This window comes from Tetrao urogallus, assembly GCF_951394365.1.
Source record: "Tetrao urogallus genome assembly, chromosome: 7".
NCBI classification, from domain to species: Eukaryota; Metazoa; Chordata; class Aves; order Galliformes; family Phasianidae; genus Tetrao; species Tetrao urogallus.
Window position 1 is genome coordinate 22,659,388 of NC_136820.1, and position 25,028 is coordinate 22,684,415.

Sequence of the window (25,028 nt, forward strand, 5' to 3'; positions counted from 1 at the left end):
CATGCACCTGAGCTCCTCTGGATTGGCCCAGCCTTTCCACCAGGTGCTCAATCACTGGTTCAAGCTGTGACTCGCATTTCTGCTAGAGTGCCCAATGACAAAGATTTTTTTCCAGTTTACTAAACCAAAGGATAATCATTTTTCTTTTGTCTGCGTGTAGTACCTTATGGCACTTCTAGGAGACAGGCAGATTTTAAAGCTGTTTTACTATGGCTGTATAAGATGCTCCTTCAATGAAGTATACCACAAACAGTATGTGTTACACTTATAGCATGCATATTGTAAATCATTCAGACGAATCATAACAGAGCAAGATGCCTGTTGACATAGATGAAAATGAAAGTGCATCTGAAGGTGCTCTTTCTCCAACTGCATATCCTCACATCCCTGCGTATGATGCTATATTTAGCTGCATAGATGTAGCTTTGGAAGATCTGTTTTTCAAGTAGTTTGGACCTTCTGGATTCTGAAAATCAGGCTTTCAGAAATGTGGGACTCTTTCCACACATCCTTCTGGAAAGTTCATTGTTCATAATTTAAAAACCACAGCAGCAGCAGCAGCGGCCACCTCATGGTTATGTATGACCATGCTTCTGTGTCTTTCTCCCTCTCCTCACAGTTTGTCATTTTTGGACTTGAATAGAGCAGCCTGCTTTTTCCTAACTCCTCTCATGTTTTTTCTCTATGCTGTCTTTCCAGGATCACACTACAGATGCCAACATCTCAGCCCTGTTTTCAGGGTGCTGGGGGTGGTAGGCAGGGAGGAGAGGCAAGGGGAATGTTCTCCACAAACTCCAACCTATTCAGTTTTTCTTGGAGTTCCTTTGGTTTCTTCTAAGTAGAGCTATCATCAGCTCGCTAAGTTACAGCACCCTAAAGGCTTGCATTGTGAGCTATAATTCAGTTTTTTGTCTGTAGATCATGCAAAGAAACATGCAAAGATCTGCCTGAACGAAATAGAAGGTCCATCAAAATATAGAAAGATGAAGGCAATTCCTGTACAATGTTTCTTTTTTATGTTCTTTTGAGAAGGGTGAAAATATATATGAACTGGTACAGAAGAAGATCACAGCGTATGCTCGCACCTGTTCAGTAAGTGGGAAGTAGTGTCATCTAGTGGTTAACTCAAAGCTAAGTGGGAGCTGTAATTCAGTATATATACATTCTTCTATACTTCTATACATTCTTGTACCGTGTAACTTAAAGAAATCTTTTTTTCTTCGTGTCTCATTGATTCATCAAGAAAAAAGGAAAAAAGTAAAGCTGTGTATTTCTGATATTTCAGAAATATATAAGCTCTGCCATAACCTGTTCAGAAGGGCACTTTCCTTTCTTTTGTATCCTATCCCATCCCATCCAACGTATTCCTCTGAATGTCCAGACCATTCATAGACTTCATATAGAAGGGTGAATACATGCACTGCTGAAACTTACAGAAACTCAGTTAATTCAGCCTTCAAAAATGTAAGAACAGACTAGTCTTTTTACATATAATAATTCTTTATGAGTTGGAACTCAGTTCTATTCAAAGCTGGTTCTGATTCTTCCTTCTTACAATATGACTGTTAGAATTCATGTCCTCATGGAGCCTCAAGTACTCCTTAGTGCTGCTTGTGAGCTCAGGAAAACAAGGGCTTGAGCACTCACAGCTGAAGGAAATGGTGGTGTTAAGCACGTACTTAAAGCTAAGTATGTGATTAATTTCTCTCTTCTCTCCAGACTTGGGGTTCATAACATGAACAGAGTACTTTAATCTGACTGTCTGCTTTTGATTTTGTGTTTTTTTTTTTTCTTTTTGTCAAAAGACTTAAAGCTCTAATTTACAGCTATGTCTTAAATAAAAATCACTATAGGGTGTTAACATAAAAGCTAACTTGTACCTCAGTGCAATGTTATTGGCATGATTAGTTGCTATGGAATTTAAATGAGAGCTTCATCCATTACCATTTCATCTACTAAAATAAAACAAACTCAAATCTACCAAAACAGGCGAATGAAGGGCTAACCGTATTAGAATGAAGCAATTATAAACAGGACTTTTCCAGCTGCCCTTGCTAACAGGCAACTCTAAAATAACAGCAATGTATGTCTTAGGTTTCTAATTCTAAAGCCAATTTCTGACCAGAAGGCTAGAGTATTCTTTTTCATCTAATAAGGCCTGAAAGTGACAGTTCTTCGTCATACTTTTCAGCTCACCAAGGCCAAAATGTCATCTTCCCTTGTAAAACAAAAAATCAAAGCCAAATGGTTAAATGCAAAGTTTTGGTTAAACAAACAGTCAGTATTTCAGTGGTTTTATCTGTAGACTGCAGAGCAACTAAACAAAGCCAAGATATTGTCCATCTCTTTGACAGACAAAGAGCCTCAGAGGTCCAGAATGACATGCCCGGGGCTGGCACGTGATTAGAGTAATTAAATTAAATAGCAGGAAACATGTTTTCCATATGCCATTGCCCGGCCACACACAAACTGTAACAGTAAATCTTTTATATTGCATTGGTTCAAGGAAATGTATAGCCATCTTAAAAATGCACAATGCCCACAAAAATAAAGAGAATGTAGTAGCATACTCAACTGGCTCCCTGGCTTTAGTCATAGGCCTGAAATGCTGAACAAGTTCATTCCTTATTTATTTATTTGTAAAGGTGCAGCTCAAAATGCCCTGAGCATGTGAACATTCAGGAAGCATTACTGGGCTTACACTGGTGGCTAGTGCTGCTGCTCTGATTCAGAGGAAAAAAAACTAACATTCTCCCCATAAAGTTAAGAGAATCATGTTGGTTATGTTATGATGTGAGGTTTAAAATGCTTCTCCCAAGCTTTTGCAATAATCAGGCTCTCCAAATCTGTATCCAAAAAGAAATTTTTTTGAGTTCTGTTTTCCACAGCAATATGATTTCAAATTACTTTGTTTTCATGGGTGGTTCTTAAGAAAGTTAGTGTGTTTATCCATGTCATAATACAGTCAGAATTGCCAGTCAGCAACATCATCTGTCATCCCTGAATTTACTTGTTGCTGCCCCATTAAGATCAGCTAGAACTTATTCATCTCTTTCTGATTCATCTTTCAGCGGTTGATAATGCCAAATGAAATCATTGTTTTGTTTTGTTTTGTTTTTTTAATTATTTTGCACAATAAGGACAAGGTTGCAAATCAGTTTGGAAGGAACAATTAATCAGTGATGTCTCTGACTAAACATCTAGTCCTTGAGATTTTTAGGAGATGACACACAGGAGTGTTTAATATAAATAGAAAATTCTGTAAACTGTGAAATACTCTTTAATATAAACAGAATTACGAATTTAGGGAAAAGTATTTCAGAGCATAAAAAAAATTCTCCTTGAAATTAAACTACAGAAAAATGTATCTGGAAGCTTTTGGTCCAATAGGTAGTGGATAATTTCATAATCATTTTAGATATTTCATCTTCACTTCATCTATTTCCTTAACCCAGAATGCTCAGATAAAAAACAACAGAAACTTCAGTGCTCCTGATTTCAATTCACTGAAGTATTAAGTTTAATAACTAATAATAATACAATGTAATTGAAATAAAGTCTTCCAGGTGGAAAAATAAATGTAAATTTATGTTTTAAAAGTATGTAACAAAGATGATAACAAAGAGAACTGATGTTCTTGTCTCAGTCTTTACTTATTAAAATATTTCTCAAGCTATTGAAAGAAAATTCAAGATATAATAGGTATGGACAATAATCATGGAATTACAGAATTACAGAATGGCCTGGGTTGAAAAGGACCGCAATCATCTAGTTTCAACCCCCATGCTATGTGCAGGGTTGCCAACCACTAGACCAGGCTGCCCAGAGCCACATTCAGCCTGGAACAAGGAATTGAGACTTTCATTCTTATACTCCTTTGAATACTTTCTTTAATAACTAATCTCCATTATTTGATCTGAAAATCCTGTGTTAAACAGCAAATCTAAAGTCATCAAATGAGATAACATTGAGAGGAATGTGAAAATTGACAAATTGTGTTTGCAGTAGCTATAATTGGGAGGTTCAAAAAAGGTTGAATTTCAAGTTAAATTGTTTTGTCTGACCTACCTATAAATCTACAAAATAGGTTAAAAAGAACAGTTAAAAGGCAGAGCAGTTAATCCCTTGTTACAGTGTTGTCTTCTGAGGACAAAAAGCTAGAGAAAGTTCTCTGAATAACCTATGCAGCAAATAAAAGCCTTTAGCCTCTGGCTGGGGTGATGCAGTCATCACCAAAAGGAGATGGAGCTGCTCGATGAGACAAGGAGGGCTTTCAATCCTAACTGCAGGAGCTGCTGTAGGACATTTTATAGCTGCTTCTCCCTCTCCTTGGCCTTCCCCTACCACTGCTTCCCACGGAAGTGCTGACATGAGGAAGACATCTTGCCATCTGTCTTCCTGCTCCATGGCTGGCCTTGGCCTCCAGCATTGTCCTGTCCTGCCATAGGATGCTGGTCCCTCCACAAGGAGCCCAAGCACATTGGTGAAGCAGTGGCACTGAAGGTAACTCACGGCCTTTCTGAAGAGGATCTAATTTTTTCCATCCCCCCTTGACTTCTGTTAGTCAGAAGGGGGCAAGTTCAGAAAGATCTGCAGAAGGTCTGAAGATGCCTGTAGATGTGCCTTCAGGCCACAGGTGGGAGAAGGGGCTAGAAATGTCATGATGAGGGGTTGTTTGCTGAAGGGGACAAACACAGGGGTAACTGAGTGTATTTGTTCTTCACCTGCGAATGCATCCTTGGAAAGCATCTGACTTTCAGCTTTGGCGCTTCTTTGACATTACCTGTTTTGGGAGCATACTCTATCTATGAAGGAGCTGCTTTCCCTATGATCCTCATTGGACAGAGGAGATCTAACCCGTGGAGGAAAATTAGTATCATTTCTTTGCCCTCATAATGCCACAGTGTACTTAGATCTATGAAACTGCCTATGCAAATTCCTGCCGCATTTAGAAGGTTCTGTAGGTCAAATGCAATCTACTTCAGTGGAACACTATCCCTTTTTTCTGACTTGCCTTAAGTGATTGAAGCTGTGGTACAAATCCATTACCATTTCATAGAATCTCACCTGATTTAGTTTTTCATTTTCAATACTTCTCATCCATATTAAAGCAGAAAAAAAAAAAAAGAAGAAATAAGAGTAATACCAACACTACACAAATAACAACTTGCTGTGCATGAAACATTAACTATTCTTTCTTGTGACCTTAAAAATCCCAGAGCTGAGCCTGCAGCTCATACCCTAAGGCAAGCTATCAAGGAGGATTACAACCCTGAAGAACCCTGGTTATCACCTGTGCAGTGAGGTGGCTGAGTGGCAGAACCATGCTCTCTGATGATGTGTAGCGACTCTTAAACTTGTATTGTCAGTAGAGGAAAGCAAGCTTAGGAACAACTATTCTCTGACTGCCTCTGTTCAGAGTGGATAGCATTTCCCAGCAGCACTTTACCCCCATATCTGCTAACTGCCAACTGAAAATATCACAGTACCCTTCTTGATGGGTGCAAAAGGAAAAGACTAACAAAAGCAGTGGAGACTGATGCTCCACTAGATTCTTTATGGAGAACTCAAGCAAAGCCTTCATAATCCCATAGTGTTGCTGCATTCTCATAACTGTAACTTTCACTTTTTTTTTTTTTTCCTCCAGAGGAAATACAGGCAATTTGAAGAGAAATACCTCCTCAGACTCCTGGATTCAAAGGTCACAGGCCAGACCATGAAAGGAGGCAGATTATGAACTGCTTTCTGCGTTAGAGCACCTATGTCTCAAAGGCGTTCAGGCTGAACTGCTCTTCCAGGACATTAACCAACAGAGCTTTATTAAGACTTAGCCAGCAGTGTACTGAGGAGCACATTTATTCATTTGTGTATTTTCAGAGAAGGAAACGAGGAAAACCCGCATGCGTGCACTTGCCTGGCTGTCACAAAGAGAAACATTCTGAAGTCAAACATAAAGCATTTAAAGAAGCAGCTTCCCAAGACCACATAATCCACTTCAATAACAATAATAATAATAATAAACCCATTCTGTATGATACAGGAAATGATAAATTGCCCATTGGTATGAAAGTAACATCAACTGACTGTTAAAATGTGAAGTGATAATTACTGGGACCTAGACTTACAGCCTTTTGATTCATGTTAGTTATGTACCCCTAATTAAGTAATTTTGCCTCACATTGCCTCAGTGGTCTTCTTACATGCTGCTTTTGCTGACAAAAGGGAGCAGTAACAGAAGTAGCAAATTGCTATATTGTAAGTATTAGAAGGAAAAGTGTGAAAAATGTTGAATCAAAAAATATAAGCACTGTCAAGATTATTCTATGTGGGTATCAATGAAATGAAAGAATGTTGTTTTGTAATGTCACATCGTGTTCACACACTTCAGTTCTCAATTTAAGTGATAAAATAAATCTTACTGCACTCTGTAACTGAAGGTTTACAGCAGCAGAAACAAATGAAATTAACAGTCATCTCCTTGGCATTCATTAAGAAAGTGGATTCAATACTTTCTGAAAAATGTGATCATTTTCTACATCCAACTGGGAAAGGCGAATCACTTGTGGAATTTCACACAGAATTGTCAAATAAAGATAAATGAGTTATTCTTCCTGTAGCATTTAATAATGAGCTGCATTTTTTAAGGACCACGCTTAAAAACTTAATAGACAGACCCTTATGAGCAAAAAGAGAAAGCTGGCTAAATACTCAGAGACTTCATGTAGATGAATGAAAAATGTTCACAAAACAAATCCAACATCACTGCCCTCTCCTTCCAACCTCCCCAGCGCTCCCCCAGTAGCCTAAGGCCAAAATTTGAATCAAGAAATCATAATGCCAGCCTGTGTTATTTCAGGGTTGTTTTGGGCCTGTGCAGTGACAGAACTGAGGAAAGTCATTACAGTACAAAGTTGGCCTTCTCTTACTGGCTGCATAGTTCAGATATGATGAAAGTAGCCAGGGAAGGAAAAAAGAGTGCATAGAAATAGTACAGGTAAAAAAGACTTTCTGGGGCTTCATAGTACTGATCAAGGCCAAAAAATGCTGTAATTTGCCATCAGCTTAGAAGGACCAAGAAGTTTTAACAGTACATCTCCAACCAACCCTACTTATTTTTCACAGTTACAGTAGTCTATTACTCCAAGGCAACTATGCAAAGGTAAAACAAAAGCCACAAAGGTGTCACAGCCAGATTCAAACCATCTCATTTAATCAGCTAAGACACTGCATTGTTTGTAAATAAATATCCGGTCTGCCAAAGCAGCTCTTAGTTACTAAGGTCCCCACGTAATCATCACGCAGAATCACACACTGATGAAGAATGATTTCAAGTTAGTAAGCTAGTGCCTTTAACTTTACGCTGCTAATGAAGTAACCTTTGGGGTCTCCAATAGCTGTGTGTACCCACAAACAGCCTGGGAAGTTAGCCTGCATGGGCTCAGATGTATGAGGCCAGAATAAAATGTATGATGCTAGAAGAGCATGTCATCACGGTTCAGCAAACCAAGACCAGAAAGCAGAACTGCGTAGGAAATGTCCTTCCCAGATCTACTTGCATGGTTGAGTGAGGTAACATGGACAGGAAGCCTGAAGTGCCGCCATCCAGCCTTGTCACTGGCTGTGCTTCTCTTGGGCTGATTGTATTTATTCGCCTTTTGTTCTAATTCTAAATCAGGATGAATTAAAAGAGGAAAAAAAAAAATGCAAAGCACAAAGTCTACCAAATGCAAAGCACAGAGTCTATTAAAATGCAACAGAACAGTGGGATTTCACTAGAGCATTATAGAAGATAGATATAGAAGATATATATTTCTTGTGATTGCCTGAATAGTAGTTCAGCATATTTCTCCACTGAAAAAACCAGGTACAGAAGCACTGCTATGACCCAGATGATGGGAACTACATAAGGAAATCAGAAACTAAACAAATAAATGAAAAGCAAACAAACATCTCTTAAGTGGATAAGTAGGACATGCTGCTAGTGGCACAGAATACAATAAGGAAATTAACTTGGCTTAGCTAATTTTGGCTGCAAATTGTGTTTATAATGGGGAGAAATAAGTAAACATTTTTAGATTGATGTTTGGGGACTGATGTTTATAGATTGTACCTCAGAATGCCAGTGAAGACAAAAACAGGGTATAGTTCGCTTACATAACACAGAGAAGTCTTAGTGATCCTGATGACAATGAAGACAAAATGAAGGTAGTGCATGAATGAATTGCTGAAAGAAAAGATGAGTGGTGGTAGTGTCTGGAGTGCTCCTGATTTGCTGTGGCATTTGGCTCTTAATGCTATTTTTTTAACATCAGAAGATGAAAATAAGGCCAGTGTTACAGTATCTACATTCCAATAAGCTGTGTATTTTTTAAGTATATAAATATTCCAAAACATTTTGCCTCATTTGGTAGTAATTACGTCTAAATTGGCATCTATGCTGACTTTACTTTTTGGACAACAGGACAGATTATGTTATCTGCTGCTCGGAAAAAAAAAAAAGAAAAAAAAAAGAATCATAGAATCATAGAATGGACTGGGTTGAAAAAGACCTCATCCAGTTTCAACCCCCCTGACATGGACAGGGTCACCAACTACGAGACCAAGCTGCCCAGGACAGACATGAATATTTATCATAGAAAAAAATAAGACCTGTGGATTGTATTACACTATGATTGTTTTTTTGCATTATATGTGCTTTTATGCATGGTAAACAAATAATTCAGAAAAAAATGTAGTTGTAGCCTCCACACCAGGAATGCTGTAAAGCAAAAATGTTTAAGGCTGCTCTTCTAATTCCAACATAAGTATTTAAACAAATGGCATCTGAAGAAAATAACCAATGAAAGCATGATTTACTTACAGGCATAGGGTTCTAAATACATAATAATCAACTAAATAAGCAATATAATGTTGTTCTGTTAATGCTACTTAAGATTTCCTAAGCTAAAACTAGACTTTTTTGTGTCTATGTGTGTATTACTGGCAAAACATTACTTTGCTGTTATATCACTAAAAATAACAACTTTCGATATACAAAATATTTATTCTTATAAACTTATGTTGTTAAATAATTGTATTTTATTTAAAATTCTATCAATCAAAGCAGCTAAAATCTTTTGCTACTTAAATGGACAGTGAAAGGAGCTTGATGGCAACAATTTTCTGAACTCTTTTGGTAGTAATAATGCACGTATTTTAGCATCAGAGACGGTTATGTAGTACAGACTGTTTCTTTCTGCAGATCTGAAGCAAATTTGGGGAAATATCACTAACCAGTGAAGCACTGAACATCTTTAAGGAAGTGCATAGGTGTTTCTTCACGGTAGGACTTTATTTTCTCCCTCAATTGCTTTAAACTCTGTGAAGTCTACAGATTCCCTCCTTCCAAATATATTTACAGATGGATTCTAGTTTTGCAAAGTTCTTGAGGAGTGTCAAAAAGGCCAGTATATGCTCAGGTTCAATACTTTTTGTGTTCTAAGAAGTTATTTCCATTCATCCACATTTGGGATATTTTTTATAATTTAGGAGCAAATAAAATGGGATTTACCTTTACCTTTTTAACATGACACTGTGAAGACATGTTCAAGACAAATGCCGTGATGGGAAAATGAGCATGCATCAATACTATTTTCACATTCACTAGAACTTATAATGGCTGATATAGGATAAAATGAGAGACTAAAAGGAAGACTTTGTGTAATCATTGTAAGAATAGTCTAATAAAAACCTTGCTCCTGAAAGCTTTAATTGTTTCAACAATGTGTAGCAAACATATTTGATTATACAAAGCAAAAGCACAATTGAGGTATCAACTTTACACAAAGTCAGATATCTGAAAGGGGATCTTTTAAAAAAAAAAACTTTATTTGAGAAAGGAAGAGACTTATATCAGAAGGCAAAAAAAGGGAACATACAAACAATATATTTACAACACAAAACAAGAGATCACCTCTGAGGGTGTAAATTCTAATAAATACAGTAGATTTAAAATGTAGGAGACAATTGTCAATTAGAAATGTGGGATTTTTTTAAACCCAGTTTTCCTTTTCACTGGTTCCAGGTAATTTCTCTATTTCAATTTTTTCCAAGTTTGAGAGATTCTGAAGTGAAAGTCTACTAATCTACTGGGGTTTCTCACCTGCAGAACATTATAAAAATATCTTCTGTGCTTTGTGAATACACTGTTTTGGAAATGATATTGTACAAAAGTCTTCTCATTTGCAAGTTTCTCCCCAAATAAAATGTATTTTAAAAGATGCACTATCCCTTTTGATGAGGCTGAAGTTAGGCTTCAAGGAAAAGTACAGTTATATAGAATGGGAAAAATATGCAATTTCAGTTTTATATGCTTTTCATTGTGAATGCAAAGTGATTTTTTCATCCAAGACCAATATAAAGCACACATAAAAGTTGTCTACATTTTGTCAATTAATGCGTGTTTCCTATCTAAGTTGATCATTAAGTTGCAGGAGGCCTTTCGCTATACAGCAACTACTTAGTTGTTGATTTGAGATCTTTTAGGAAAAAGGATAATGTATCTTTATAGGTCGCAACATTTTATAAGAGCTTCAATAGTATTAGAGCATCATGTAAACAACATATGCTAATAACATGTCAGAACAATTTCTACATTTGGCAAAACATCTATCTCTTTTGAAACAGGATACTGCACCTTAAAATACCTTAGCTTTAGAAATATAAATATTTTTTAATAGAAAAAAAACTGACAAGGATTCCAGGTCAGTTTGGGATTATCCATATTAAAGGGGATCTTAATACAATGAATCTTTAACTAGCTTAACAAAAGTAAACCTATAAAACAAGGTAAACATATCAAAAGGGAATATGAAGGAAATGTTTCACTGGAAAGCTTCCTTAACAATTTCCCTGCTCGCTTTGTTATTTTCTTTGACAATAAATCAATTCATAGAGTGCCTTTAAAAACAGAGAGAACACTACCCCGTTCCCCCTGCCTTACATTCCTCAGCACATGAATCACTTGGGCTTCCTGTTTCCATAAGGCATTTCCTGCTCCCCCTCTCAGAATCACTTTTCTCGAGGAGAACAGCAGGGACCTGACAAAGTCTTGACTTAAATAAACAGTGCCTGCCATTGCATCCAGCATTGCTCCGTCTGATTTTGGAGCAACAAAAGGGACAGCAGCTCTCTGAAAGCACAGGCTGCACAAATGCACTTCATTCTGCAGCATTCGCAAAACACTGCCAGACAATTTGAAGTTTCCTTTTGCCAAGTTGGCATTATTTACACTGTCCTTATTTTAAGCTTTGTCCATGAGACCTAGTGGTAAAGGTTAAGCAATATTGTATGATTAGTCTTTCTTTAAAACAATAAGCAAGTGTTTGGATATCAGATAATAACGATAACACTTCTGTGCTTTTCCTTCAATACTGTAATATCTGATTGGAACCTAATGCTGCATTTTCCTTCTTGCCAGTATTTGCATCTGCTTAATTTAAGGGTGTCTTTGTGGACAGTATCATCAAATAAGACAGAATGAAAAATAAATTAAGCAGTGCAAAAATGAAAACAATGCAATTTTCAAAAAGCGCCTTGCCTTGCATGTTTACATCCACCTGGTATACTTCTTTAACTTTGTACTCCAACCTAGGACCACTGATGTAGCAGTCAGTACCTGTCTATGGGGGAAAATTACCCTATTGTTTGTTAACAGTGTTCAAGACTACGGTATGATACATTATATACAGATAGCTGAAAGCAAAAGTCAGAGGATTCAAAATCAGAGAAGAATGTTTCATCAATCAGATCTGGAAACTAAGTCCAGCACTAGCTGATCTCAACAAGCTAGGTGATAGGAGCTGTCTTGCACTACAACTAAGCGATGTAATATAATCCTGGCCTAATACAAATTCTATCATCTAATACGCAAAGTTTTATGTATAGCAATTGTCTGCAACGGGTATTTGCTTCATTAGGGCCATAAGGATGAGCTCCACTATGTTTTGAAGTGTGCATACGACACCTTTGCTTTTGTTAAATTCTTTGAATAGTAAATCAGGATTTGCTAGTGAATCAAAACACAACTGCTCATCAAAGCCTGGAAAATGCATGTGATGTTCAGATAATAACCTTAATTACAAATCCTGGAGCTAAATCTTTGCCTATTACCTGTTGCACAAAAGCAGCTTGCTCCCCAGATTCCATTTGCTGGGTTTGAGTATCCTCATCACTGTCCGGTGGCTCCTCTTTGACCTTCACAGCCCCCGCCTGCTGTCCTATTCTGTCATCCTCACCAGCACTGCTGCTCTCAGCCCTAATGCTGGCCCCACTAGCGGGAGCTCGCTCCTCCTGCATTGAGTGGTCTCCATTCAGCTCTTCTTCAGCTTCCTCCAGGTGGCTGCCAGGCTGCTTTAGCTGCTCAATGGATTTGGAGAGCATCTGGAAAGAGATGGAGGGGGAATAGTTACTGACTGCTTTCACCAATGTAGAACATTGGGAAGTACTAGACACCAACAAAATTACAGCTTCTAGTGCAAGCTCTGCATCACTAAAATATTAGTTTATGAAGAAAAAAAGAACCAAAATTCCTAAGTTAAAGGTCACTTGTTATGCTGCAATAGAAAATACTGTATTTGTAATGAGTGCTATATGGTAATACTTAAGTAAAAATTGGGTAGAATAATGAAAGCATCATAACACATCTATTACATTGCTGTTGCTGGTAATCAAGAGCAATTAGCTTCCCTTCATACTCTTCAAACAAAAATGCAGAAATTTATTTAACTATATTACTGTTCATTTTTCCCAACCCAAAATAATAAAGGAGCTCTAAGAAATAAGTGAATTAGTAATCTGGTTAATATTTTGCTATAAGTAAATCAGGGAAAGTTCCTACAAGCTTATCCACTAATTACTGTATGCAGGCCCCAATAGACACAGAGGAGCAGTTACTGCTCCCTGGCACAGAGACTGCAAGGATGTCTGGCCCTGATTGAAAGACTGCAGCCCTTATCATGCATGGTAGAGGTTCTTTTGTCTCAGCAGTAATGATATAGTACAATTACTCAGAAAATGCTGGTTTTACACCATTAACCATTGTAAAGCTTTGCTGAGGTACCAGATGCCTGGGTGCTGCAATCAAACCTAGTTTATGCTTTCTTACTGAAGATTTTGCGTATGGATTTTTTTTTAGGGGTAATGGGAACAAAAATGACTTACTAAAAAGAATTAAGTAAAAATTCCTTTTAATTGCTGTGGACACTGCAGAATCACAACATATGCATCCCTCATTCTGCAGGTGGTATGCTCTAAGCTGAGGAAACTTCAATACTGCAACCAGTGCAGAGCATCTCCTTTTAATAAGCAGAATCTGGAAAATTTCTCAGATCAGACTCAGTTGTTTCTTGGGGGATGATACTGACCAGGAAGGCTCTGAAGCGAGCTACATGTATTCAGACCAGGTACACTATTCTGTAACATCTGTGGGTGATCCCTCTCCACTCCTCCAGCATGAAGAAGAAGGAAAGCCTGGCTGCCTGGCTGCCTGGCCAGCGATCAAATACAACTAAAACATCTGTGTGACAGATAATCATATACAGCCACAAGAGTCACTAACGCTGATCCATCTGTAAAACATTCCATGTGCCAGGTACTTGACATCAGGTGCACTATTCTGGAAAAGGAGTGCAGGTCCACAGAAAAGACACATATTTAACTCATTGCTGCTGCCCTTTTATGCTTTTCCACTTTAATGTCAGATGCTTTCTTCTTCTTGCTGCTATATGCACAGAACTTCAGTACCACTGAGCTTTCTGATGCAACATGTGATGTCCTACAGTATATAATCTATACATAGAATGCTTTAAATTCCTCTTGAGTGAAATCAGTGGGGAGATACAAGCATATGTTAAGGGGCTGTGAGACCAGCGTGGTTTTTGCATGCATTTCAGCTTGCAGTGTGCCTGTTTTGGGGCCTACTCCCTCACCCATGGAAATCAGTAGGAGATTTGCTCCAGACTGATGACAGGAAGAGCTAAACACATTAAATCTTCTAAAATTCTATGAGATTAAAGTGTTTATTTTCACAAGAGATTTTACAAAGTGCATAAATACTACCAGCTTTCATGCAAAATCTTATGAAGGGTATCCTTTATATTGTGACTTAATGGTGGAAATGAGAATGAAAGCAAGCCTCAGGCAAGGGGCTAGGAGGCACTAGAGTTGTCCTCTCATAGGGCAGAGCATAACAACAATGAAAACCTGAAAACCTGAAAAAGCACTCCTGCTGCTCAGTCTGCTAAGCTACAGCAAGCCCATATCACTGTATCTCCATAACACCACCACACCTTTGTACTTGTTAGTGTGGTTCTTAAAGGCAGCTTGCCCCTGTTTTATTCCAGTAATTACATTAGTAATGGACACTGTTCAATTCTCCTAAGACAGCAGCATCTTTTTTTTTATACTTTTATCTCCTGGCCCTACTGCAGAAAATTACATATCTGGAGACACACAAAGATAGCAGATTACAGTCAATATTTCTATCTTATCTTCTTTATCTAAAGCTGGATTACACAGCAGAAAATAAACCCTGAATGAAGCACTGCCCAAGTCCTTTCACAATGCAGTTGGATACTTCTGCTTACACTTAACATTTAAATCTTTCACTTTAAATCTCCACTTACCACTGTTTTTTCTGAATTTATCTGCAGATACAGTGAAGGAATTTCTCCTGTTTTTAATGCACATTTATCATTTTGAGAATGTGATTGCTTAATCTGATTTTTAGTAAGGCTACATTTAAAAATAATAACAAAGGAGTGGTTTACTTCATGAATAAATTAGTTGTACAGACTGGTCTTCTTAAACCAATATACATTCCAGCTATTGCTATTCCAACTAAAGTTACTAAAAAAAAAGGCTTACATGCTAATGTAACCTATATTTTTTTCCCTTTTATTTTCAGGAAATTAAACTGTAAGGATTGGCATGAGCCAAAGTAAATAGTGGCAGCAGGAGATGAAGCATTTACACACATCAACTCCATTGTATAACTGCAAGAGTCGGACAAACACAAAGTCCAAAAACAATCAAACCTGCTTGGCTGTACAGGAAAATGTATGATGAAGCACAAATAATCTGGACCCTGAAACAGATCACTTTATAGGGCCTCCAGTTGCAGCCACTGTCATTGTGTCTCTTTTGTAATAACAAGCTCTTGTAAAATGGATTTAAAATAAAATGTGCTTACAAAGAGACAAAGCACAAAACCCTGCTGCAGCCACCACATACATTTCTTTCCTTAATTAACTGATCCTTTCCGAAACACATGGCTGTTGTTTCTAGGAACTCATTTGCATGCTTATGGAAACATTTTTTCTCTTTTCTGTGCCACGGCTCTCAGGTTACCCTGACCAGCTATGTAAGTTGTTAGCTGTGCTGAAACAACTTGGAAACTGCTTACTGTTTTCTCATTACTCATGCAGTGCACTTCTAAGGGATGCATTTAGCTTTCAAGATCTTTCTTCTACATTATGGCTTAAACATTAGTTCTTATTAAAGGACAAAATGCTCTGAGCAGTTTTCAGTTACAAACATGTTTAATCACTGCTGTAGTCTTGTCCATATAATCCCCTACTATAAGTAATACTTAAAAGAAGCGATGTGTTTCTGCTCTCATCTTCTGAGGATGGAAGTCAAAAAGGTAAGCTGGAAAGCCAGACCTCAATTACAGTATGATTAATGAAACTAGGTTCATTTACTCAAGTTGAACTTGATCAAAACAGTCTTTCTTATTTCATTAAATATCAGAAGAGTGAATGATGAACCTTTGGTTAACCGCTCTTTTCAATATTCCTAACAAATAATCTTCCTAGTATTTTCCAACAATTAATCAATAGAAATAACCCACATTATTTTTTGTTTTTATATTAATACACATTGGTCAATTTTGATAATCTTCTGTAGCACTAATGAACATTCACTCCTATACATTTTTTGTCATATAATTTTTACCTCGCAGTCTTGCCCGGTGAAAGATCTTTAAGTTGACTAACAGCCTGGAATGTTAAGGCATTTCTCATTTAATATTTAATGTTGTCAATACTGTTTCTGTACTTTAACGCACACTGCAAATGGCACAAAAACACATTATTTTAAGAACATTTGTAGGGTTCCCATACTGACCAAATGAAATCTTGGTCCCAATGAAGATGGTGCAAGTTTAGGTTCAGCAGAGGAATGATTTTATTCATCACACATAGAGAACAAAAAAGAAAAGAAACCACACACAAAAAAGCAGCATTTGAAGTCTGAGGGTTCTGTTTACATGCTGCTCACATTACAACTTCTGAGATTTTCTTAAACTCAGAGTTCACCTGTGGACTTTGCACTTACATTCATTACCTCAAAATCACATTTTTTTTTCTTTTCTCCAGCAAGTGGAAGCACAAAAACTTTTTAGATAAAGAGATACAGAAATGGAATCAAGATTTCAGGATTTTTATCGTAGCAGCAGTCTTTTGGTACCTGATTGCAATAATTTTAGCTAGAGGTTTCAGTCTTTGGTCTCCCTTTACTGAGCAGAATGAAGTTCTATAATGATGATCAAAGGGTCTTACAAGGAAATAAGCTGCAAGTTGGATAGACACATATTAAAGCTGACAATGGCAAAGTCAAGCTCTCCTGAGACAAGCAGAGTTCAGGTTACTGCACATTCATTTTCATTTTTTTTTCCCCAGAAAGCTGGGATGCAAGTTTCTACCTACTTTTGGACATGATGTCAACTTATGCAACATGTTTTTAGGAGGTCAGCATACTAGATCCCGCAGGTATCCCATTTCCAACATCAAAAGCCTGGTATCTGACAGCTGAACAGAAATAATCCATAGGGGATCTTCTCTTTGTTATTAAGGACAGAGGCACACCTCTTGGCAATGATTTGTTTCTATTCAGAATGGAAATGATCCAGGGGGATCCTTTACCCCTGACCTGTGTTAGATTTTGCCTGTTATACCCTCACAGCAGCATTGACTTGCAGTTGAAGTATATGAGCTTGTATGAAAGAAATCACTGATACACAGAAGATAAATAGAAGATCCATAGAGTGGGGAGAGACTGTTGCACTTCTCCTCTTTTTGTTGTTACCTAAGATCTGACCAAATCCATTTTTCAAGGATTGCTGACACATGCCACATCATCTCAGCTCAGGGAAATAACTTAAATAACAGATTCAGATTAAATATTTATTAACTCCTTAAGCATTCGAACTCCTAAACACAAGGAGAAAATGAAAAAGAAATGGAAAATGAATAGAATATCTTAACTTGTTCTAAGCTCTTGATCAACTAGCATTTCATAGTCTTGTCAGCTAAAAATGGTCCTTGTATTTCTAATCAAACATTTTAAAAAAATGTCTGAGTACTCCTCATTAAACAAAATATTTTTTCAAGACTGTAAGCAGGGAATTATACCTCTATGAGTTTTCATTGTAGGGCCTATGTACAGAATAGTGAGGGATAGAGAAGTGGAAAATAAATATATGTATTCACTCAATACATGCTCAAACTTGTTATAAGAAATGAGATGTTGAGTTGCTTTGCTACATGGCCTAGAATATCTCATTCTAAGAATCAGAGAACTCTGCTTTGCAGAGTTCAGGTTTGATTTTAAGAGCTCTAGAAATGTGTTAGGTTGGGTAATGAATAAATAACACCAACTGCAAATAAAGGCAAGGTTCAACAATGAACAAAGTACAGTCTATCCTGCTGCAGGAGTTCAAAAACATTATGCAAGCACAGGTGCTCAATCTAAACCTTTAATTTAAAGACTTAAAGAATATAATTTTAAATTCAGTACTTAATAGCCACTTCCTGATTTGATCATTGCTCACCACTTCTCTGACTACCTTAAATGCCAGTTTTTAGAAAATCACATTTATTTTAGGTAAGTAAGAAAGCACTTGGCTTTCTGTATTCTTGCAGAGAACAGATGTGTGATTGGAGCACGGTCAATTTTAGGACTACACAGCAGATTGGATCAGGGAACAGTATAGTAGAAGAACCTTGTTACTGCAGACCATAAAAAGTCTGATAAACTACCCACATAATTCACTGCTTCTGTAGGTGCAGCATGATCCTACTCCTCCTCAGGTGTCTGCTGCTCTGATGAGAGACTGTGGTCCTGATGAAAGCTATCTGCTCTGGGAGTAGAGATAGAGGAAATTGAGCTAGCTGGAAGAAGGAAGTATGCTGTGATATTTCAAGGCAGTGAAAGGCCCTGGGATAAATTTCTATTATCTACATATATATATAGTCTACAATGTAGACGATAAAAATTAGGTTTACTAGGCTTTAAGGGAAGGAATTGTATTGTCTCTTTACTGCAAATAACCACATGAAAATGGAAGCGTATTTCTAGTGTGTTTTGTTCTCAACATTTATTTTCACTGCAGTTTAACACGGGGAAAAAAAGAGTTACTAAAGCAGCATTATCTCATGCCAATTGAACTCTTTTTTAGTTCTTTTCCAGCCTAAATCTAGTGAGGTGCAATGCAGTTCTAGTCATATGTGACTAATATATATACGTGACTCAAGTTTAATTTTCACTTTCAAGACAAATATATCTAGATGCCACAGCATGTACCCCCAAATGCTATGGTAGAAAGTATGTCAATAAGCATATGACCTGACAAAAACATGTCACTGTGTTCTTTGCTTTGTGAAGAATGCACGACCAGTAACTGACTAGATTGCAGTGAATACCCACAAACAGCACAAAGACTCAGTACTTCACTGGTAAAAATCCTTTTCAGACAACTGAGGGCAGGTGAAATATTTTCAAAACCTGAGGCTACAAGATATACATATGCCATCTTGATTAAACATATGGAATGCATACTCAAAGAAAAGCCAACTGGAGTCCTAGTTGAGTAATCAAAACACCCAAGCTGAGAGGGGTTAACATGCAAGGATCAGCACTGAACTTTGAAGTTTTCTGGTCTTCATTTTTCCTAATTAAGGCAAGATTTAATAACCAAACCACTGTACAAACTATGTACTTAAACTCTAGGTTTGTTTCTAATTTTGTTGGGAATTCTTAGTAGATTCCAAAGAATCAGTACCCCCTGGGAAGTTCACCCTGTAAGGTGGATTGATTTTTTTTCTTAATTTCCCATAGGTACAAAGATTGAATGTCCTGCTTTTCATCTTTTCTCCTTTGCAATTAGTTCTTTTGTATATTTTCTAAATAACTCTCAAGAAAAACAAGAAAAGTAAAGATTTATGATTACTACAACACTGATTTAGTCAAGCAGCTCGAGCAAACATTTTTGGGGAGATTATGTAGTAAGAGAAGAAAAAGTTTTTCAGATAAAAGTATTTAATTACTTGCATATCTTCATTTTAGAGCAGGGAATGATATCACATCTGTTGCAGAAACATTTGCCCCAGAGAAGCCTATCTAGATACTGCTGTACTTTGTTTAATGGTGGCTGGTCCTTTTTTTCTTTCTTTCACTCAGAAAAATGTGTTACTCTTCAGGGAAACAGGCATAGTTGAACTCTGTATCTGATATGAGCCATAGCAAATCCTTCTCTTTCTCTATCACTGGTATTTTTATATTGCGATATAGATAACAAGCTTCTGCATTACTGCTAAATTTACAGAGAAGTTGATTTGATAAAAGCTGGTTAAAATTTCTTCAGATGATCAATACATTTTTAATAAAAACAAGATAAATTTGATCACTTGATTTACTTCAAATGAATCATATATTTACTCCACACAAAATTCCATTGTGAGTAAACCTAAACTATGATTCAGCAGCTGAATTGAATGATCTCTGAAACTGGAAATGGCAAATTAAAAAAAAAAGTTGGATAGCAGAAATACAGTATCTGTAAGACATCATTCGACAGTCAGCAGGAAAGCATTTGCAGTCTAAACCTAAAAGATTCTTTGATCCCTATTTCATTGAATTGTATTTTTATTGACGCCAGCAAGCATAAACAAATCTTGTACCACATTTCAGAAAAATGAAAATTGAAGACCTATGCACATGTGTACACAGTATGCATAAGCAAGGTACTCATGCAAGAGCTTGTTTATTCTCATCTACCACATGACCCCAGGATCTACACTTCTCTATTATTTTTCAACATGTATATTCATTAAAAATTACTTTCTTTGGGACCTCACCTTATTCATGTGGATCTGTTGCTGGTACTGTTTCTGCTTCTCCAAAAACTGTTGATGTTGCTGTTGGATGACCAGCTGCGCCAAAGTGCTCTGAGGAAGAGGAGCTGACTGGGTTCGATTCAGAGGCCTGTGGCGAGGCAGTTTGTGGGCAGCTCTTATGCCAGGTGAGACTCTTTCTTTTGCTGCCAAAGGAGACTGGGGATGAAGAGGAACCGCTCCTGCAAAACCATGACATTTCACTCCAGTGTGAAGAAAAATAAACTGCTAGTTCTAATAGAAGAGTAAGAAGAGGGGTGTATGCTGCAGAACTTTGCATCAATGCTGATGCAGTGGGAAGTGTACTATACGCCTAGCCATGCTAGGAAGTTCAGCAGCTGCAAAAGAATGTGATGAAGTAATCATTTTCTCTTTACTGTAATCATGGAATCCTTTGAGGCTAATGGAGCAGAATCACTGAAGTGGGAAAACAAACATGCTATCCTTTCTTTTCCCCCACCCTTCCTCTTTTTATAACATCTAGAATAGAAATGTCATTAAAAACATCTAAAATGATTATTGTGTTGAAACTTTGATCATTACCAGTTACAAGAAGTTTCTGTTGTCTCATCTGTTCTTTCAGTAACAGATGTTGCAAGAGTGCCTGGTGGCTGCTGTTTGGTTTTCCCTCCAAAGCAACATGAGGATGAGTTGAAGATGGGGGAATATTCCCCCCATACTGTCCAGCCAAGGCCACTCCTGGTCTGAGTGTCTGGGTCTCTCCCTTCTGCTTTTCTTTGAATGATGATGAAGCCTGTCAAGACACAATGACACTGGTAACTGCTTTTCACTGTCTTGGCCACTGTTATCTCCACTTGATTAGATGGTCTTATATATACTTTCTGAATACAGAAGAAAAAGTTAAAATCTTTCTCTTGCACTTTGACTGTGAGATGAAAAGGGAGGAGGAACAAAAACTGCAAGAAAGAGCAGCTAAGAAACTAAGCAACTAACTTTTTGGGGCTTACTTTATGCTTACTTTATACTCTGCCATCACCTTTCCCTGAATAATAAACACCAAAGTAAACTTTACATCCAGTTTGCAACTACTTCTTCTGCTAAGAGAAAAAGACAATATTTGCATAAATCAACCCTTTTGTTTTTTCAAGTGCCAAAAGTAATATTTGGGGCCAGCTGACTATATCAAAAAGCTCACATCACTTGAGTGAGAAAATTAAATATATTTTCATTTCCTTTTTTAATGTTCTAAAATTACTTTGAAGTTAGATTTTATTTTACTTTATTGTTTGTGAAATAGCTATGAAATTTTTGACAACATGATCTGGAAAAGTAACTACTACTTTTCATGATCAATTCAATTTTTCCATCCCTTAAAAGCAATAATTTGCTTATAAATATCTCATGAAAGACTTCTAGAGAAATGATTTAAAGCCTACACAATTTTCCTTTCAAAGTTCTATGTCTGATTTTAAATGCTGTACTGCAGCAATATGCTATTGGTTAAGGGTACTAAAAAAAGCCATTAAATGGCAAGAAACTTTAACCTGAAGCTACATTTAGCACTGGAATTGTGCAGTACTTATTACAAACCATAGTAGACAGTTTAGATACATATATTTTTTTACACACTGGAAATCTAGAATTTTTGGAGAAGTTACCAATTCATTTTCTGTAGAATATGAATTGCTAAAATTTCTTCAAAATATATACAGTGGTGTATAGAAATAACATATTATGATGATGATTTTTGCAGGAAATCAAGGAGGCTAAGTTTTGACCAGGATAAAAATTAAAAGTTCTTTTACTGAGCCTCAGTACTTTTTTTTTTTTTTACTTCTAGATTCCTGTAAATTTGGCTAATCTAATGATCCTTTAACATCCATCAACGTGATTTCAATACGTTTTATCTCTTTTGTCATACATTTCACACCCTAATTTAACACTTAGCTCTAAATAGACTTGATTGCTGCGGATTGAACAAAGGATATATGAATGTAACTAGTCATTAAATGTTGCTTACGTATCTACAAATTTGATTTACATGATTAAGCCCCCCAAAGAAAAACAAACTTAGCTGCAGGAATGCTGGATTCTTCCTCTGCTATGCTTCAGCCCAGCTTAGATTTCCACTGGCATCTCATTATAGAATGTTACAGGTGCTGTGCTTTACCAGGTAGGAGGGATTATACAATTTGAATTTTTATGCTCAATGGTCTCCTTCAAGAACTTTTTATCATATCTGAAGTTTGTTATCATTCTTACAGATATAACTGCAATACATATGGCCCATACTTAGCTAAACTTCACATCAGCTCTTATTTCAGATTAAAAATAAGAATTGCTTTCAAGTTGTTCCCTTAAAATTTTAGATACTGCCCAGTGCAAAGAAAGGTCTGGCACCTACTCTGGTTTGCTTATGCTCCAAAAAGGAGAAAAGGCAGAAAGCAGGTTTTCTCAGAGAAAAAATAGGAAGAAAAAGTAGGGGGGAAAAAAAGTAGGAGCAAAATAAAGGTAGGAGAAAAAGTAGAAAGGCTTAAGATTGATCACTTACGCTGATTTGAGATTGTACAGCTGGAAGTCCCAAGGTAATGTTGGGCAAAGAAGGGGACGTGTACAGACTCAACAAGTTCACTGATTCATCCTGTATCAAAAGGCGTTGCTGTGAAACCAGATGCTGAAATAAAGAGGAAAAACAATATACATATAACCTCCAAGCTCTTTTTTAATCTTGGCAACTTCATGCCTATTATGCTGCTATATTTAAAGCCAGTTATGCGCTGTGGATTGACTTGCATCACAAGGAGGTTGAAGATAATAGGTACTGTCCTCGTAAAGAAAGTATTGATATTTTCTTTCTTAAGAAAACATCTGAAATGCACCTAAGCTAATGCATTGGCTAATAAGTCAAATTTCTACTCAAATCCAAATGCTTGAGGATTCCTAGTTCATCTCTTCTCTCAGCAACTGCACTTTTACTACTTAAAAGATCATTGGGATTTTAGCCAATGAATTATGGATTACATCTAGACAAATCAAAAGTGTCATGAATACAGATGTATTAGACCTCTACCATAGTTAATAACATTGTTGATGTAAAATACGAAAAACGGCTCCTACCTGGACTATGCATTATTTACCCATATTGTGAAAGAAGACATTTCAAGCACATTATTAATTTCCATTGACATGGGAATTTGGGGTAGAAAGAAAGGCACATTAGCCCTTAAAAAAGTATACCTTGTCTATCTCTGCGTGAACACAAAGAATAGAATCCCATCATTCCCTGATGGTGGAATACCCCCTCACAACTTTCTAATTCCTTTAAATTTAACACTTGTTTCAAATCCTTGTGATATAATTTCAAGGGACATGGAATTGCTGATATAGTTAATGTCAAGTAAAATCAGGCATACTCCAAAGATCACCCTCCATCTTTCCATTTTAGATTCATTGGGAAGAAATATAAAAAGTTACATTACTGCAATAGGAATATTTTTAATGCCCTTGTGTTTCTGCTTTAACAGTCATGTTTTTCAACATGTGGTCTAGGATAGTTGCTTGACTTACGTTTTCTCTTTAACTCTTGCTTCCCTCCCAGAACTTTAACACAATGAGACCTACAAAGGTCTTATTAGACTTAGGAACTCTGGCATGATATGGTCCCCAAGGGAACAACATCCTTGAAAAAGAATACCCCGTGTAACAGTATGACACAGTGACTGCTTTCTTCCCAAACAAAAAGCATATGGGACTCCAATAATAGACCACCTCCAAGAGGGATACTGCACACTCGGGCTTTGACTAAAGTAAATATAATAACTTGTCAAGCATGTTGTGGGGAGCTGTAGATTTTCCCCTGGACAAACCTGGAATATCAATTAACTCTGTAAAATACTTTGTGCTAATACAATGCAACTACAGACCATCAATGAAAAGTGGTTAAGCACAAAAACACAGGATGTTATTGCAAAACATAACCTTCCTCATACAGTTTGTTTGGAGATATGACCTATCACTGAGACAAAAACAGAAAAGTCTATCTCTGTAATTTTCTTTTGGTACCTAGGGAATGTCAACAGATAGCATATGAAATAAAGAAGTTTCACTTGTACGTTACATTAATTCTTAGCTAACAGTGTCTTGCCTTGATAAGATCCACCTTTGACTCTGATTAAAGCCAAATAAATCAAGACAATGGAGATAGAACTGAGGAAGACTATGAAGATTTGACTGCAAATGGATGCTGTAGCAACTCTAATGTCAAATTTCTATTCATCCACTGCAGTATTTATACAGAGCCACTGCAAAAATGCGTTTCCTTTTTGGTTTTCAGAATGTCGCTATTACTTCCTTATGATTTGAAGTAACAAATGTAACCATGACAGGGTTTATAACAGCAAAATGTATTCCCACATTAAGATCACGCATGACTGTTAAAGGAGGCAGCATAACCGATAAATTGTGGTCCTTAATGGGTTGGATTGAAATCTAAATTATGCCGAAGAGCAACTATTTTATTGCTCCTCCGTATATTTACTCACTGAATCTATGGATTCTGTTTCCTGATGTGCCTAAAATAGCCTTCCAACACAGTTATGCTCTTTCTTGAAATAGAAGTACGATAACTAAATGTAACAGCGAATTGTTATCACCAGGATTAGTTAATAAGTTATCACCTACATTTAGTTATCGTGCTCTATTTTGTTGCCAGGGCCTGCTGAGAAGTGGGAACACCTACTTTATATGCCCATTTATACATTAGAAGGGGAAGAGGAAATGGTTTGGCTTTAAATACTTGCAACTTGTTGAGATATAATCATAGAATGGCTTGGGTTGGATGGGCCTTAAAGATCTTCC

At 36.9% G+C, this 25,028-nt stretch overlaps 1 protein-coding gene across 9 annotated transcripts in view; it reads right to left on the reverse strand.

Annotated features, from left to right (window-relative positions):
• HDAC9 (histone deacetylase 9) overlaps positions 1-25,028 on the reverse strand; it is a gene marked incomplete at both ends in the record, with an annotated part of 403,985 nt that overhangs the window by 163,246 nt on the left and 215,711 nt on the right. For 5 of the 9 annotated variants that reach the window (XM_079538451.1, XM_079538450.1, XM_079538453.1 and 2 more), the window contains 4 exons: positions 12,100-12,420; positions 20,175-20,392; positions 20,754-20,964; positions 22,723-22,845. In XM_079538451.1, coding sequence (XP_079394577.1) covers positions 12,100-12,420; positions 20,175-20,392; positions 20,754-20,964; positions 22,723-22,845 — 873 coding nt within the window. Of the gene's footprint in view, positions 1-12,099; positions 12,421-20,174; positions 20,393-20,753; positions 20,965-22,722; positions 22,846-25,028 lie in introns of those variants that run through there. The other 4 variants (XM_079538447.1, XM_079538448.1, XM_079538446.1 and 1 more) reach the window with 1 other exon arrangement.